The sequence below is a fragment of the Lepidochelys kempii genome, chromosome 2 (assembly GCF_965140285.1).
Source record: "Lepidochelys kempii isolate rLepKem1 chromosome 2, rLepKem1.hap1, whole genome shotgun sequence".
NCBI lineage: Eukaryota > Metazoa > Chordata > Testudines > Cheloniidae > Lepidochelys > Lepidochelys kempii.
Window position 1 is genome coordinate 4106461 of NC_136381.1, and position 16144 is coordinate 4122604.

Here is a 16144-nt window from a genome sequence, read left to right on the forward strand (position 1 = left end):
CACTCTCTTTACAATGTGTATGACAATCAAGGTGGGCCATTTCCAGCATTCAACCTTTTGTAGTGATAATCACCCATTTTTTCATGGTTTGTGTGTATAAAAATGTCTTCTCTACTTTCCACAGTATGCATCCGATGAAGTGAGCTGTAGCTCACGAAAGCTCATGCTCAAATAAATTGGTTAGTCTCTAAGGTACCACAAGTCCTCCTTTTCTTTTTGTAAAAAAGGTGGCTCACAAAACTGTCTGACTAGGAGTGTGATTGTGAATTAAAAGAATTAATTGAAATACAGTTTTTGGTTTTGTGTTTTTCTGGATTTAAGCATTATACTTGAAACAGCACTGAGCTATTGCAGGAAAACCAGAAAGTGAAACTGACTAGAAACAGACTAGAAACAAAAGTGAAATTGACTAGTAGAGTTTCACTGTCCCAGCTGATTGAAACAAACCACCAGCAGCAACAGGGAAAAAGCAAACTAGATTTAAAAAATCCTTCCTAGTTGAACAGTCTAACCTGCTGGTTCTCCAGCTTTTTCATTCTATGGGCTGTTGTGTAAGACAAGCAGATTCTGGAATGAGAGATCCTCTTGCACAGTCAGATTCCTTCCCAATAACCCAGTCCTGCACTGCTTGCTTCTCAACATGCTTCATTCTGTGACCTGCTGGGGTGGGCTCCACAATTTGAGAACTCTCTAAAATGCTCTAAAGTATTATTAGTTGGGGGTGGGAGGAGAATTACTTTAAATACACGATTTTAATCTTCCCAGTGGCCTGTTAACCAAACCAGCCTTTTTGAGACATTCTCCCACCACATCCTGCAAGACTGTTTCCAAGCAGAGATTCTAACCTGCCCTATTTTTAGCCAGGATTTTATGCTCCCGCTCCTCCACCCCCATTCTACTTCATCAAAAAAAGAAAGAAGAAAATCCTCTTGTTCCAATGTATTTCCGACAAGTTAAAAGCCGCTTCCCTCTGCCCCACTCCAAATGTCCCTGTTCATAGCCTTCATGGGTTGATAACTATGCCTAGCTGATGTTAACTCATGGATCTATAGTTCCCTGGCTTGTCTGTCATGACCCATTCTTTCTCTAATACAGGGGACTGTTTTTGCCACTTCCCAACCCTCAGGAAAGTTCCTCCAACTCTTTTAAAAATGCTAGTGTGGCACGGTGGGCTGTGAACCTCAAGCCCCAGCTCTGACCTGCTCCTGGGTCAGGTGATTGAGGGTCATGTGACTGCCTGCTGGAAGTAGCACCTGCTATAAAAAGGGGCTTCCCCCCCTCCACCCCATTCCTCTCTCTTAGCCTGAGAAAGATCAGGACCTAATTCTCCACAGAGAGGAGTAGAAGGACAGTTGCCCTGGGGAAGAGCAGCTGGAACGGGACTAGCAGAGCTCCCTGTGCAGATGAAGTTGGGCCAAGAATCCAGATGGGGCCCATTGAAGCAAGACCAGTGGGACGCCTTCCTAGATAGAAGCTGGGAGCTGTGGACTGTGTTGTGCTTGGGGAGACCTAACCAGTAGCAGCAATAGGCCGTGCTTAATTTGTAATGAAGGAGGTGCCAGGGCTCAATCAATTTGTTTACATTAATAATGGATGCAGCAAGCCCAGAGGCGCCGGGGCTATGAACTGCCAAGCCTAGAGGTGCCGGGGCGCAGCCCTGGCACAAATTAAGCTCTGGGGCTAGGGAAGAAGCCTGTGAGCCCAACAAGCTGGGTAGGAAGCAGTCCTGGGCTGGAGTGGGATTTAGGGCCAGAATAGATGGCTGCTCCTCTGTATGAGACTCAGGGCAGAGGATGGGACTGGACTACCCTCCAGTGTCACTGGGAGGGAGCATAAACCCCAGTAACCAAGGGGAGAAGGAGGCTGAGTACTGAGGGGAACACCGAGTCCAAAGGGGACAGTGGAAAAGGCGAACAAAGCCCTGCAGTAGGGATGGGGCTCTTGGATCAGCAATCTCCATCTCTGGTGGGATCAGTTCCGTGACTAAGAATTTGGCCCATAATTCTGTGCAATACAGAACTCATTGTTTGTATAAAAAAAGCCAGTACTCTTGTTGAGAGGTTTCAGAGTGGTAGCCGTGTTAGTCTGTATCAGCAAAAATAACGAGGAGTCCTTGTGGCCTCTTAGAGACTAACAAATTTATTTGGGCATAAGCTTTCATGGGCTAAAACCCACTTCATCAGATGCAACAGAAAGTGGTGTTGGAATTCACTCCATGCATCTGATGAAGTGGATTTTCGCCCATGAAAGCTTATGCCCAAATAAATTTGTTAGTCTCTAAGGTGCCACAAGTACTCTTGTTGTGCAACAATTTAACTCCTGGATTCCTGGCAGTGATGGAGGGGCGCTCAGTTGTGCACAGCAGAAGTCCTCCTGGGAAATCCTCCAAGCTAACAGCAAGAGGTTCATTTCAGAGGTAACTGCTTTACAGTTAATTTCCTTGTAGGTTTAGCGCCCCACCATTGCTGCCCAGGAGACACTATTTTATGGTGTCTTCTCACGGTTTATTGTGTCTCTTCTGTTTAAAAGGACATCATCAACCTGAAACTCTCGTTTTTTAAATGGGCTAGCAACAGGGCCCCCTTTAAATAGCGTGTCTGCAAGGTAAAGGTATGGAACCCTGAGGGATTTTCTCCGTGTATTTGTCCTGTCCAGGAGACGGCTGGGCAGTTCAGGACATACATTTCTGGGGAAAACTCTGGATCTAGGGGGGTGCTGGAGTCACCCTGCAGCATGACCAAGGCTGGCAAGAACCAAGGTGTGGCTGGCTGGCTGCAGCACACACACAGACATAGCTGGGAGTGACTTACATGCTGGAGACTGTTTGTGAGCCGTCCAGGCTGGAGGCTACAGCAGCAAGGCATTGTAAAGGGCACCCCAGGTTACAGGAGTGACACAGCTATGCAGTCTGGATTATACCCTGGTACACATGCTTAGCCAAATTAACGCTAGAGTTGCCAACACCACTTTCTGCTGCACTCTGGATTTATTTAGGTCTCTCATCCAAGTGCCTACCAGAGCTAGTCTTACTTAACTTGTGAAAGCAGGGAGACCCTAGGTCCTGATGGTACCTCCACTACTCTCGCTGAGCTTCTTATTCTCCAAGTTTCCTCATGGTTGATGGCTGATTGCTTTGGGACAACTTAGGCACAGCTGAGGCTTGAAGCCCCAGACATGTGGAAGCACATGGACTCATTTATATTATAAGAAACAGCATGAGTTCCGTCTTGGTTAACTGACCATGTAATTAGTCTACAATAGCAAAGAGTCTTCTGCTTTAAAGCATGCCTTTATTTCCATACACAGCAGCGCTGCTATGCCCGCTTATCCAGTTAAAAAAATCATCAGGTGGCCTACAAGATGCCTCATTCATTCCTTTACAAGTTGATCACCATATTGATAGTAGATTTAAAAGTGCCAGGATGGGACTGAAAGGGGAGGGAACGAGATCTTGGCAACATCCATAAGAAATAAAACTATTTAAATAGCCCTGACTGTGCAAGCAGGAAGCCATTGTGACAACTAGAGAATTGAACTTTCCAACGATTAAATATACTCTGCACACAGCAGTGAGTCAGGGTAACCATAGTGAAATAAGCGTGATGGGGAGATTTGGAGCCCTAATCCCTTTCTCTGTAGCAGTGCCTGAGGACAGTCCTGCTTTATTTGCAACGGCATGCTTGGCTCTAAGGCATGGAGCTGGGACTAAATGCAAAGAGGAGCCAGCAAGGCCCCTACCCAGTTGTTCCAATTCCCTTTTTATAAACGAAAAATGATCTGGATTATACAAATTGACTTGGCTGAAGATATATGACTGTTTTGCCTGCTTTGGAATGGGAGACCTAAGCACACGGATCAGTGGCCTTGCAAGGTGTGTGCTTCGGTAGATAAATCGTGTTGGCTCCTTGAGCTGCTCTGCCAAAACTTGATGCTGTAACTTCCTCATAACAGCAGACACGCCCTATGTCTCTCAACAGCAGGGCGGGACTATTTTTCCACTGTTGATGGTGAGGAAAGCACATCGGGATCTTAAAAAACGGTACCAAATCAGAAAGGGCACTGCCTCTCTACACTGATGTCACCATCCGTGGCCCCACAAAGTCACGAAACCTCCTCATTAGTCTCCTCCTGGTGCTGGCCAAGTCAGCCGTCCATCATACCAGGAGACGGAAGCTGGATTGTGTAGGGGGGGTGACGCTCAGTGACTGCGTGGTCTATTTCCAGTCCCTAGTACCGCTACACATCCGAGCAGAATTCCTCTGGGTGGTGTCTGCTGACTCCCTAGATGCCTCTGAAGAGCAGTGGGCGCTGTCTGGGGTTCTCTGATTGGTGTCCCCCTCTGGGTCCCTCATTATTACCCTCTGAACTCACTCCCTCCCCTGTTTTTTCATCTGCTGTCCCCCGCCATTATTTGTGGCCTAGCTAAGGGGGAGGGCCTTTAGCTATAGGTGGGCTTGGGCCCACCATCCCCCTGGTTTCCACAATAACACTGATGCCAATAGCTCCTGTAAAATAGGACCTGAGCCATAAGCAAAATCAGTAGAAGCTCCACTGTCCATAGGGCAGTTACCTATTCTGTATGCAGGGAATAACATGCGGCTTCTTTCATCTCAAGCTCAAGTGTTCTGCAAACGTTCCTTAAGCTGAGCAGCTGCCCTGGGATTGCCATCTCTCTTAAGAGTGGTGAGATCTTCCCTTTTCTCCTGGGGTCATCTCATGGGAAGTTCACATGTCCCAGCATCACTTTAGGGGCCAATGACAGGTCATCATGTAAGAGGAATTTGTTAAAATGATCAAGATGACAGCTATCCCTGTGAGGCGCGTTTTACTGCCCCCATTGTATAGATGGGAACATTGAGGCATAGAAAGGATAAGTGACTTGCCCACTGGTCACATGAGAGTCACTGGCAATGCTGGGAATTGAATCTGGGAAGCCTGATTCTGTACTTTCCTCTAATCACTAGACAACACTGCCCACATACAAGCAAGCAAACAGGGAAGGATCTTTACTGTGCACAGACAGACAGTAATCCCATTCTTTGTGTGGTAAGGGGATGTATATGTTTGTTTGAACAGGAGAGACAGGAGGTTACCAGCTACCAATTCAGAGAAGGGTACTGGATATTTAATTTTCACCCGCATTTTCCAAGTAAAGTTGCTTAGGTCTGATAGTTGCTCATGGTCCAGGTAACAGCAGTGGGATATTGGAAGTTTGTGGTTAATCAGTTCCACATGGGTGAAACCTGTGCTACGAAGGGGCTTTCCAAATGCTCGTCAGAACAGAAATGGGCCTTTTATAGCATGGGCAGCAGTAGATTGCGCTAGGGTCCCTGTTTTTGACAACTGAAGCAACAGCATCAGTGTCGTAAATCACCGCTTCAGTGCTAGAACACAGTCAAGCTACCAACAGCTGGCCAAGCAGATGCAAGAGTCTCTATTGGGTACTTCTTTCCTGACATCTCACCTACATGGCAATCGAGAGAAGGCTGTTCGGAAGCCTGATATGCAGACTGTGTGATCATGTGCCTAGTGTGGAGGGTTGGGATTCCGGGGGAGCTGGGTTTGATTCTGGACTCTGACACTGACTCGCTGTGTGACCTTGACTAAGTCTCTCACACCCTGTGTGTAGGGGGGCTAACGCTCCTCACTCACCTCCCAGGAGGGCCATAAGGATCAGCTGCAAAGTGCTTTGAGACCCTGAAAGGGAAGACACTCTTAGACAATGTCTACATTTATGGCAGCTTGCAGAGTACCTACACTGCACTCCCCCAAAGTACAGGCATCAATAGCTGTGTAGACAGCGAGGCACTGTTTAGACGAGTAAAGACATGCCAGAACCTTAGAGTATATACCCTACATTGCTCTCCACGTCCCCAAACAGCACCTCCATTGTCTATGCTGCTATTTTTAGCAGTCTAGTGTCCGGCTGCCTCCCTGCTGCTGGAGCCTTGCCCCGCCGCAGTGAAAGGCTCTGGCAGCAGGGAAAGGCTCTGGCAGCGGAAGACAGTGGGGAAAGGACCCTACACACTGCAACAAATGTAGACAAGGTCTTAATGACAGGCAAAGAATTATTCTGGAAAATCAAATGGAGCAGGCTGTGGTTCTTTCATGGCCTTGTTAGTCCCCAACTCACCCTCTTGCTCCCCATTTCAAAAGTTAAGGACTCACTGGTTTTAGTGATGGCAATTCCTTCCACATCTCCCAGCTGGAGGTGGGGGATCGATTTGTATCAGACACTGAGGGCGTCATTCTGTGGGATAAAACCCATGGATAAAGAGGGGTTCTCAGACTGATTGGAAACAAGGCAGGACAGATTCAAAAAGCGAGACTGGGGTTCAAAAAAAGCCAAGTGCTGGAGGAATCTGAAGGCTAAGGAGGGGTCAGCACAATCTCTCCCAAGGATCATGACTTAATGTTTGTAAAGTGCTCTGAAGATATAAAATACCATGTAAGTACTAAGCTCTGTTAATGTTAGAGTCCTAATGTAACAGACGTGCTCACCTGGAAACAAAGATTCATAGAGTTTAAGGCCAGAAGGGACCATCAATTGACACCTACACCCAAAATACACTGTCAGCCTATATATAACCAAATGCTGTCACATCCTAACACACACTCAAACACCCAGGCTGTACATAGGCATACACCCATATAACCACACATGCCCTACATATACATACGTCCCATGCACAACGTATGATCTATAGTAGGGTTAGTAAATTAGGTGACACTAACATAATGAGCAAGCTAATGAACACTGAACTAAAGTGGAGCCTCTATAGAAACCCATCACAGAATCTGTTTTCCCATGAACTCTTATGAGTTTCCTTTATAAATTCTACAGGCACTGACAAGCATAGATCCCATTATACCTGCACTAATGTTAATAATCTTATGTACACCACCCTCTATTCAGAAGGATCCCAACAGGCTTTAGAAGCTTTACATATTGGGATTAGTTCACCCCTCAAAGAAAGGGAGCCACCTCTGGGATGTAATATGGCATATATTTAACAACATGCAGCCCGGCCTCAACAGTTTGGGACAAGAAGCGAAGAACACCATCCTATTAAGACAAGAGCAATCTGGCCAGCACATTGCGGTCTGATACCAGATTAATCCCAGAAGAGATAGTAAAATAAATCCCAGAAGAGATGGTCTCTGAGGCCTTTGGGCACTACCATTATTATAATGATGATTACACCATTACTCAGCCTGTTACAGAGCAGAGGGCTATTTACACGGGATGCAAGATCTTTAGGAGAGGCAATCTAGAATACATAAGAGTTCCCTAATGGAGGGGGAAAATGGTGGGCTGAATTCAAATGCATAACAAGCAGGATGTTCTCATTTTCCAAGGGTCTATGAACTACTGACATTCCCACCTGTTTCTTATCAACATTCAGAATTCAGTAAAAAGAAAAGGAGTACTTGTGGCACCTTAGAGACTAACCAATTTATTAGAGCATAAGCTTTCATGAGCTACAGCTCACTTCCTCAGATGCATCTGAGGAAGTGAGCTGTAGCTCACGAAAGCTTATGCTCTAATAAATTGGTTAGTCTCTAAGGTGCCACAAGTACTCCTTTTCTTTTTGCGAATACAGACTAACACGGCTGTTACTCTGAAACCTGTCAAAATTCAGTGAAACCCTTACAGTAACAATCAGCAACTTCCTAGATTTCTAGAGAGGCTGAGTGGTCTAAAGGTCTGAGCAAAGCTCTGTTTCCCTGGAGCTTCTGGGTTTTATTCCAAGCTCTGCTACAGGCTTTCTGGGTAACCATGAGCAAGTCACTTAGACTCATATTTTCAAATGTATCCACTCATTTTGAGTGCCCAACTTGAGAAACTTTAGGCCTGGTTTACAGAGGACTAGTGTACCTGCAGTTAACATAAGAACGGCCAGACTGGTTCAGACCAACGGTCCATCCAGCGCAGTATCCTGTCTTCCGACAGTGGCCAATGCCAAGTGCCCCAGAGGGAATGAACAGAACAGGCCATCATCAAGTGACCCATTCCCTGTTGTCCACTTCCAGCTTCTGGCAAACAAAGGCTAAAAGTTCCCATTGACTTTATTTAGGATTGTAGGTTTTCAGCATCTCTGAAAGTGAGACTCTTGGGGGGAAATCTTGGCTCCATTGAAGTCAAGGGCAAAACTCCCATTGACTTCAGTGGGGCCAGGATTTCACTCTACATGTCTCAAGCTGGGCACCCAAAATTATTGGACACTTTGAAAAGTTAAGGTCCAAGTCTTTCTGTACCTGTTTCGCCATTAATAAACTTGGGTTATTATTACTTACGTACCACCTATGGCTGGTTTATGGGTGTATTAATTAGTGTTTGCACAGCACAGCACTTTGATCTGTTAAATGTTGCATCATTTTGCAAATATCCAATTGACCATTAGCGCACATCTCTGTGCTCAAAAATCACCATAAAAAGGAATCCATATTTATCATCTCTCAGTGAGTCCAGAACAAATCCTATACGTTTCCAAGTAAAAAAATGTTTTTCTATCTACTGTCCTGGGATCTGAGTGTCAAGCTGGGTTCTTTTTGGTTCATGCATCATCAGTAGTGATAATGACCCTTCAGGCTAAATTTTGTCCTCACACCTGTGTAATTTCACTGTTTTCAAATTATGCCTTCAGTTATACCTCTGCAACCCCATTGAAGGCAATAGGGTTGTAAAGATATAACTAAGGGCAGGATATGAAAGCAACGAAGATGCACACTTGACCCTGCAACTGAAACGTAAACAATCCTGTTGATGATGCATGACTCCAGCTCCCTCTCCCAGAGCTGTGTTGGGTCTAAAGAGCTGATAGGAGTAAAAGTAGTAAACACTTAATTTTTGTCACTAAAGCAAGTAGCTCTGCCTTTGATATACCCAGGGGGAGCAGATCTGCTGCGTAAGGAGGGATCATTCTTCCACAGCCACTTTTCAGAGGATAACTGCACATTAAAGGGACTCCATACTCAGTGGGGCTTTCCCTGTGGAGGGTTAGTGTTATCTCCATAACCATGTGCTGGTTTCCTGTGTAAAATCATGGCTGGCTGCAACCACTTCTCAAGAATAAGGGATGGGATTGGCCATTTAAAGCATGACAGAGGGACAATACCTCCCTCTTCTGCCGCTGATGAAGTAGACCCTGAGTAAGCAACACACGGGAGGCAGATGAACACGTATTATCTTCTGGCAGGAGCCACACAATTCCCCTTAGCAGTAACACGCACTACGAGAGTGAATTCGCCCCTGCTGAGCTGAGAGTATCCCCCCACCAAGCAAGCAGAGTGGAAGGGACTAGAAAGAAGAAGGATGGGTTAAAGCACAGGGAAGGGCATAAATGAGGCAAAGCAGGAAAACACCACCCGCTCACCCCTGTCAACTCCATTATCGTCAGGGGAACTGCAGCAGGGACGCCAAGGGCAATCAGAAAGGAAGAGATAACAGAGTGGCCGCATGTGCTCTGCAGGCTGTAAGAGTGCGGAGCTGCCAAGGGAGAGGATGGGGATTGTGGTGGCTGAGCGAGACAAGAGAGACAACAGCATGATAATTGCTGGGAACTTATTGAAAAAATAAATGGGAGGCAGGTGAAAAGAGGAGCCCACTCCCTTCATGCTGTCATCTGCTCAGGCACAATGTGCTAAACAATGGGGGGAGGGATAGCTCAGTGGTTTGAGCATTGGCCTGCTAAACCCAGGGTTGTGAGTTCAATCCGTGAGGGGGCCATTTAGGGATCTGGGGCAAGAATTGGGGACTGGTCCTGCTTCAAGCAAGGGGTTGGACTAGAGGACCTCCTGAGGTCTCTTCCAACCCTGACCTTCAGTGATTCAGTGATTCTAAACAGGGCTGGGCTCGGTCACGGCGTGGGTGGGAAACCTCCGCGGGACAAACTCGGGCCGCTGCAGGAAGTGGTGTGTTGCTGGTGCAGTAGGTGGCGCTCTTCCCCAGCACAGAACCAGCGCCCCGGGGTGGTGCTGGGCTGCTGGATGAGGCCTCTTTAGGGTGCGACGTAAACAAAGGTCATGACCATTTGTGATTATTAATGATCTCCTGGTGCTTTTTATCAGGGGAGGAAGTGTTAATCCTGGTGTCCTGGCCACCTCCCTGCGCAAGTAACTACATGCTCCTGATCTAAATCCCCCTGCACTTCCATGCTGCATTCTTCTTCACTGACTGTTGCGGCGAAACAGATGCCACATTCCGCTCCAGAGGTTGCTGCTTCTCTGTGGCTAGCGAAACGATCCCTGGGCACATGGTCGAAACCTCCAGTACAGTTAGCACCATTCCTTAGAAGAAAGGTGCTGCGACCCATCATTAAACCGCCATCACCACAGCGATGGATAAAACATAACAGACGAATAGCACTTTTCAAAGAGCTTTACTAAGGTTAACCCGTGAACCCTCTCAACAGCCACCATCCCATTTTACAGGCTCAGATCTAGAGACTTGCCGACAGCCATGCAGCAAGTCACTGGCAGAGCCCAGCCAGAACTAGAATAGGGGAGTTCCTCGGTTCCCAATCCACTAGGCCAGGCTGCCTCCCCACAGAGATTTACAAGCCAGTGCAGTCAGCTTGGATTTTCCTGGAATCTTGGACTGAGCTGCACCAAGCCCAGCTCCCCTAGTGAGAGACATTTGTCAGCTTTAGAGACAGACATTTTCTTGGTTCATGCCGCGATGCGGAATATACTCACTGTCTCCTTCCACTTTCTCAGGCGTCCGGCTCCAAATGATCTGCCTGGTCTCCAGCTTCACCTGAAACGTCCTCCTCTCTGGCCTCTGGGACTTTTTTTGGTAGAACAAGGTCAGCACGGTCCCAATTTCCAAACTCCTGAGGATCCTCCCCATGTCCCCAACCTCCATCCTGGAGTCCTCCAAAAACCCATTGACACTGTTCACCCTGTACACTGACATCTTTACTGCATGGCCATCGCCTGAAGGAATCACAGAGCAGGATCTGTGTCATGCATGAAAGGAACGAGCCTTTGGGAAATGAAGCCAAGACCCGCAGAAACAAAATCTACCCTCTTATTTTCAATTCCTTTCCCCCAAATCACCCGAGACAAGTGCTTCCTTTGCTGCAGTGGCTCCTAGTGCTGGCTTCCACCACATATACTGCAAAGAGCCAGGACTCTCCTCAGAGCTGTGGAAAGAGGAAGGGGGTGGGATTGAAGGATCCTGCAACCTTCTCTCTCTGCAACCCAGGAATGAGGCTTCCCTGCTATAATACAGCTGCAGCTGCAGCAGTCAAAGATCAGGCAGGCAGGAAGGCTTGATGGCTGCTTTTCAAATCAGAGCTATAAAAATAATCCAACCAGGGCAGGTCCAGGAGGCTGAAATTACAGCAGCCCCTTTACACACACAAAACCCACACAATCCACGCATGGGAGCTGGAGCTGTTCGTGCTGCAGGGTGGCATGGAGGAAAAGCCCCTTGTAGAGCTCTGCGAGGCTGGGTTTTACTGTCAGCTGTGGAAGAGATGGAGGAAAGAAGCCCAGATGGTGCAAAGTAAAAAAGGCTGTCCAGCCAGATCCAGAGAATTCCCCCTCAGCCAGCAAGGAGCAACCTCCTCCAAACTGGGGGTGGGGAGGGCTGGAGTGGAGGAGGGACAGGCGGTCTCCTGATGGCTTTTCCTGTGGATTCTGGGGAGGAATGAAGAGGGGTTGGTCCACTAGATTTCTGGCAGGGAATCTGGAGGATGTGGGGTTCCCCCTGCTCCAGCAGATCACAGTTAGGGAGCCCGGGGGTTGCAGTTCTCCTCTCCGCCTGCAGATCCTGGCGAGGGAGTATTGGTGTGAATTCCTGGGGGCTGCTGCTCTGCTTCTGCTTGGGGATCAAGATGACAAGGGGGGGTTCTCCCCCCTTTTCTCTCTCTCCCTCTCTCTGCTGATTAATTTCAGGCTGGTGAAATGGACGCCCAGAGGAAACTGCAATCGCACATGGCCGGAAAGAGATCAGAAAGGAATTTAAAAAAAAAAATTGCAGGATCTTGGAGAAAGAAAAATAGAAGGAGAGAAAGAAAAGATGGTGGAGAGTGACATCTAGAGGCAGGAAGCACCTGCTTCCCTCTGGAGGGATGAGGGCAGGACGGGCTGGGAAGCAGCATGGGACATGCTGCTGTCCACACAGTTCTTACATCTGGAGAGTCTGACTTTTGTTTTTGTGGATGGGTGCTTTCGAAGAGGTGGGGGGGGGGCTCTGCCAGTTTTGGGGGGAAGCTATTTTCAGCATATTTATACACTTCTTCCATATTCTAGTTATTGAATATGAGTCTATCATTGGTATCTTAACTATTTAATCATTATTAAAATAGTAACCAACTATATAATTACATTATCATGAATTACAGTATATTAAAATCATTGCACTCACCTACAAGCTGTCTTCACTAGCATCACAGTTTAATGACGTTATGTCTCTCTGTAGCTTTCTGGATGAAACTGTCAGCAATCTTATTTACATCTAGTTCCCTGGTAGGGTATTGATGCACGTTAAGGACAGCTACATTATTCAGTCGCGTTTGTCCCATTGATGTCCAAATGTATCCATCTTTCAGCCTGGCCATACTCACTTCCATTACCTAACTGTGTATTGCCATATGCTAGTTAGGAGGAACCATACATCCTGTCTCGGCCAGGACAGTCCCTTTTTTAAGCCCTGTCCCAGCAGTCCCGACTTTGGACAATTGCCCAGTTTGCCAGAAAAGTAGGGTGCGACCCCTAGTGGGGCACGGAGGAATGTGCAGGGGTTGGGGGCAAGGGACAACTCCAGCCCTGCGCAGGAGTGAGAGTTCTGGAGAGTGGCTCGGGGGTGGGGTCAGCGGGTCTTGGGCTGGTCCCGTGTGCAGTGGGTAGAGGGGGGCCTTGGGCTGGCCCTGCACACGGGAAGGGGAGGTCTTGGGCTGGTCCCACGTGGCAGGGGGGAAAGGGGAGCTCGGACTGGTCCTGTACCGGGGGGGGCCTTCAGGCCGGCCCCATGCATGGGTAGGCGGCAGGGGACCTCAGCCTGGCCCTGTGCACGGGTGGGGTGGGGGTGGGGGGCTCCTGCCGGCCTCATGGCAGGAGGCAGGGCTGGGGGGTGGTTGCATGGGGGGACAGGAGGCCTCAAGCTGTCCCAATGCTGTGTCCTGTTTTTCCTTTGGGAAAATATGGTTGCCCTAATACTAGTCTAGTAATTCTGCCTTCCAGTTTCACTGTGTGCCATGTAAGTGTTCCTGCACCTACTGGTGCCATTGCAAAATGTCGGTTTAAGGCAAAGTAACTTCCAATGGACATCTTTAATAACATTTATTCCATAAAAAAAACCCATTGTGGCTTGTGGGTGCTGAGCACCCCTTTTTTTTTCAGTGGGTGCTTGAGCCCTGGAGCACTCAGGGAGTCAGTGCCTAGGGGATGGAGGATGAAGTTTGTGGGGCATCATAGGGGGAACCTGATGGACTCTGACTACAAAGACACAATGAATTGCAATAACATTTGCACTGGTAGCATGGAAATACAGGCAAGGCCTTTCAGTGCTGCTGGCTGTGCTATGCATGGTGTAGTAAGATTAATCAAGGGTCAGGGTGTCTAGGTCTCCTGTAGAAGTGTCTTTTTGTTATTATTTCAGTCTAAAGAAAGAAATAGTAAAACTGGGGCTGCACGGAGAGGCATGGAAGTGGGGTGGTGGTGAGAGACGGGGAGGGGATGGCATCCAGAAGGGAGGAACACTGGAACAAGGCTTATCATCCTGGAGGGAACTGCCAAGTATTGCCCTGACAGGTGACTTTTCTCACCTGACTTCCTTTACCTCAGTGCCCTGAGAGCCACGGTGGGTGAGAAGGTGCAGAAGGAGGTTCTCTCCCTCAACCCCTCAGAGTTGGAAAGGGCGAGAGGCAGCTGGAAGGTTTTGGGGAGGCTGAGGTGGAAGGAGGTGAAAGGGATACAGAGGAGAACGAGATGTTGGCAGGATCTGGTGGGTGTGGGGGCTATAGGGGGAAGAAGGAGCATGGGGAGGTTTGGTGGGGGTGAATCTGGTTGGGAGTGCTGGGGAATGACACAGCCCAGAGCAGCCTCCCACATTCTCTCCTCCAAGTGTAGGGAGGAGAAGAGGAACCACTGGCTGCATGCACTCCATGTGCCGCAGGTGGGAGCCGACTCTGCCTGGAAAACCTTGCAGCCCTTGGATTTGCATCATGAAACCTGCAGTTTGTGCAGGCCGGGCCTCCGTATTACAGATCAGGGCTTGCCAAGATAAATGGTAGAACTCTAGGCTTTAACGATCATTGGCTCTTTAATGACCTAAATGGTCAGAGCCACAGTTTTACCTCTCAGCCACAAGACGGCTCTTCCTGGAGCCCAGCACTCTCTGGGAGTTGGTCATTCAGTACTGACTCGCTGCGAGGATCACTGCTCCGGGTAGCACCTGGGGTTTTCTGCGGCGACCCTCCTCCAAGTACTGACTGGGCTTTTCCTGATTAACGTGCACGGCAACACTGGGAAGCGAGGGAGGAAGCAGAGAGAAGAGGGCAGGAATGAATCTAGGAAACCTGGAAAGCCTCTTACCCCGAATTAAAGGGCACTTAGGCTATGTCTACACTATGGACCTTACAGCAGTACAGCTATGCCACTTCAGCTGTGCTGCTGCAAGGTCTCCCATGCAGCCGCTCTTTGCGGGCGGGAGACAGCTCTCCTGCCGGCATAATTAAAGCACCCCCAACGAGCGGCGTTAGCTACGTCGGCTGGAGGGGCTCTCTTGCCGACACAGCGGTGTCCACACCAGCACTTTCGTTGATTAAACTTATGTCGGTCAGGGGGGTGTTTTTTTCACATCCCAACCGACAAAAGTTTTACCGACAAAAATGCTAGCGTAGACATAGCCTTAATGTCAAGCAGCTCAGCAAAAAAGAACCCTCTGTGCACAGCAGCTTATTGGTCTGAATATAGCAGGTGTGGTCCTGGGAGATAAAACACTTCACAAGAATTCTTCTCTGTCCCAGGTTGAATGCTGCATTGTGGTTGCTGCTAGCAGCCATCACTCATATTTAACATCTATATTAATGAGCTGGAAGAAAAAGTCAAAAGCATGTTCATGAAATTCTATGATGAAAGCAAATGAGGAGGAGTTGCAAACATTGATGAGGACAGAAGCTGGGAGTGAATGAAAGTCATAATCTTCAGGACACCCAGCACATGGGGTTGCATCCCTGACCATCTTGGCTAATAGCCCACTTATACTTTTGGCTTTCATAACATCCCTTAGCAACGAGTTCCAGAGGCTGACTGTACGTTGTGTGAAAAAATACTTCCTTCTGTTTGTTTTAAACCTGTTAATTTGTTTTAAACCTGTTTTAAAGCCTGTTAATTTCATTGGGTGATCCCTAGTTCTTATGACAGGTTTCAGAGTAACAGCCGTGTTAGTCTGTATTCGCAAAAAGAAAAGGAGTACTTGTGGCACCTTAGAGACTAACCAATTTATTTGAGCATAAGCTTTCGCGAGCTACAGCTCACTTCATTGGATGCATACTGTGGAAAATACAGAAGATGTTTTTATACACACAAACCATGAAAAAATGGGTGTTTATCACTACAAAAGGTTTTCTCTCCCCCCACCCCACTCTCCTGCTGGTAATAGCTTATCTAAAGTGATCACTCTCCTTACAATGTGTATGATAATCAAGTTGGGCCATTTCCAGCACAAATCCAGGTTTTCTCCCCTCCCCCCCCCACAAACCCACTCTCCTGTTGGTAATAGCTTATCTAAAGTGATCACTCTCCTTACAATGTGTATGATAATCAAGGTGGGCCATTCTTGTTAAACCCTGGATTTGTGCTGGAAATGGCCCACCCTGATTATCATACACATTGTAAGGAGAGTGATCACTTTAGATAAGCTATTACCAGCAGGAGAGTGGGGTGGGGGGAGAGAAAACCTTTTGTGGTGATAAACACCCATTTTTTCATGGTTTGTGTGTATAAAAACATCTCCTGTATTTTCCACAGTATGCATCCGATGAAGTGAGCTGTAGCTCACGAAAGCTTATGCTCAAATAAATTGGTTAGTCTCTAAGGTGCCACAAGTACTCCTTTTCTAGTTCTTATGTTATGTGAAAGGGTAAACAACGCTTCTTTATTCACTTTCTCCACCCCATTTATGATTATATAG

The 16144-nt window shown here is 47.7% G+C and overlaps 1 protein-coding gene and 1 long non-coding RNA gene across 2 annotated transcripts in view; both read right to left on the minus strand.

The window, feature by feature from the left end:
• LOC140906297 (1-phosphatidylinositol 4,5-bisphosphate phosphodiesterase gamma-1) overlaps positions 1-12153 on the minus strand; it is a 79251-nt gene extending 67098 nt beyond the window's left edge. The window contains exon 1 of the mRNA XM_078851402.1: positions 10699-12153. Coding sequence (XP_078707528.1) covers positions 10699-10918 — 220 coding nt within the window. The 5' untranslated portion in view covers positions 10919-12153. The remainder of the gene's footprint in view (positions 1-10698) is intronic.
• A 936-nt stretch (positions 12154-13089) lies between these two features.
• The window catches only part of LOC144930189 (uncharacterized), a 45663-nt gene continuing 42608 nt past the window's right edge, over positions 13090-16144 (minus strand). Inside the window, exon 3 of the long non-coding RNA XR_013635278.1 lies at positions 13090-14474. This is a non-coding gene — a long non-coding RNA (uncharacterized LOC144930189). The remainder of the gene's footprint in view (positions 14475-16144) is intronic.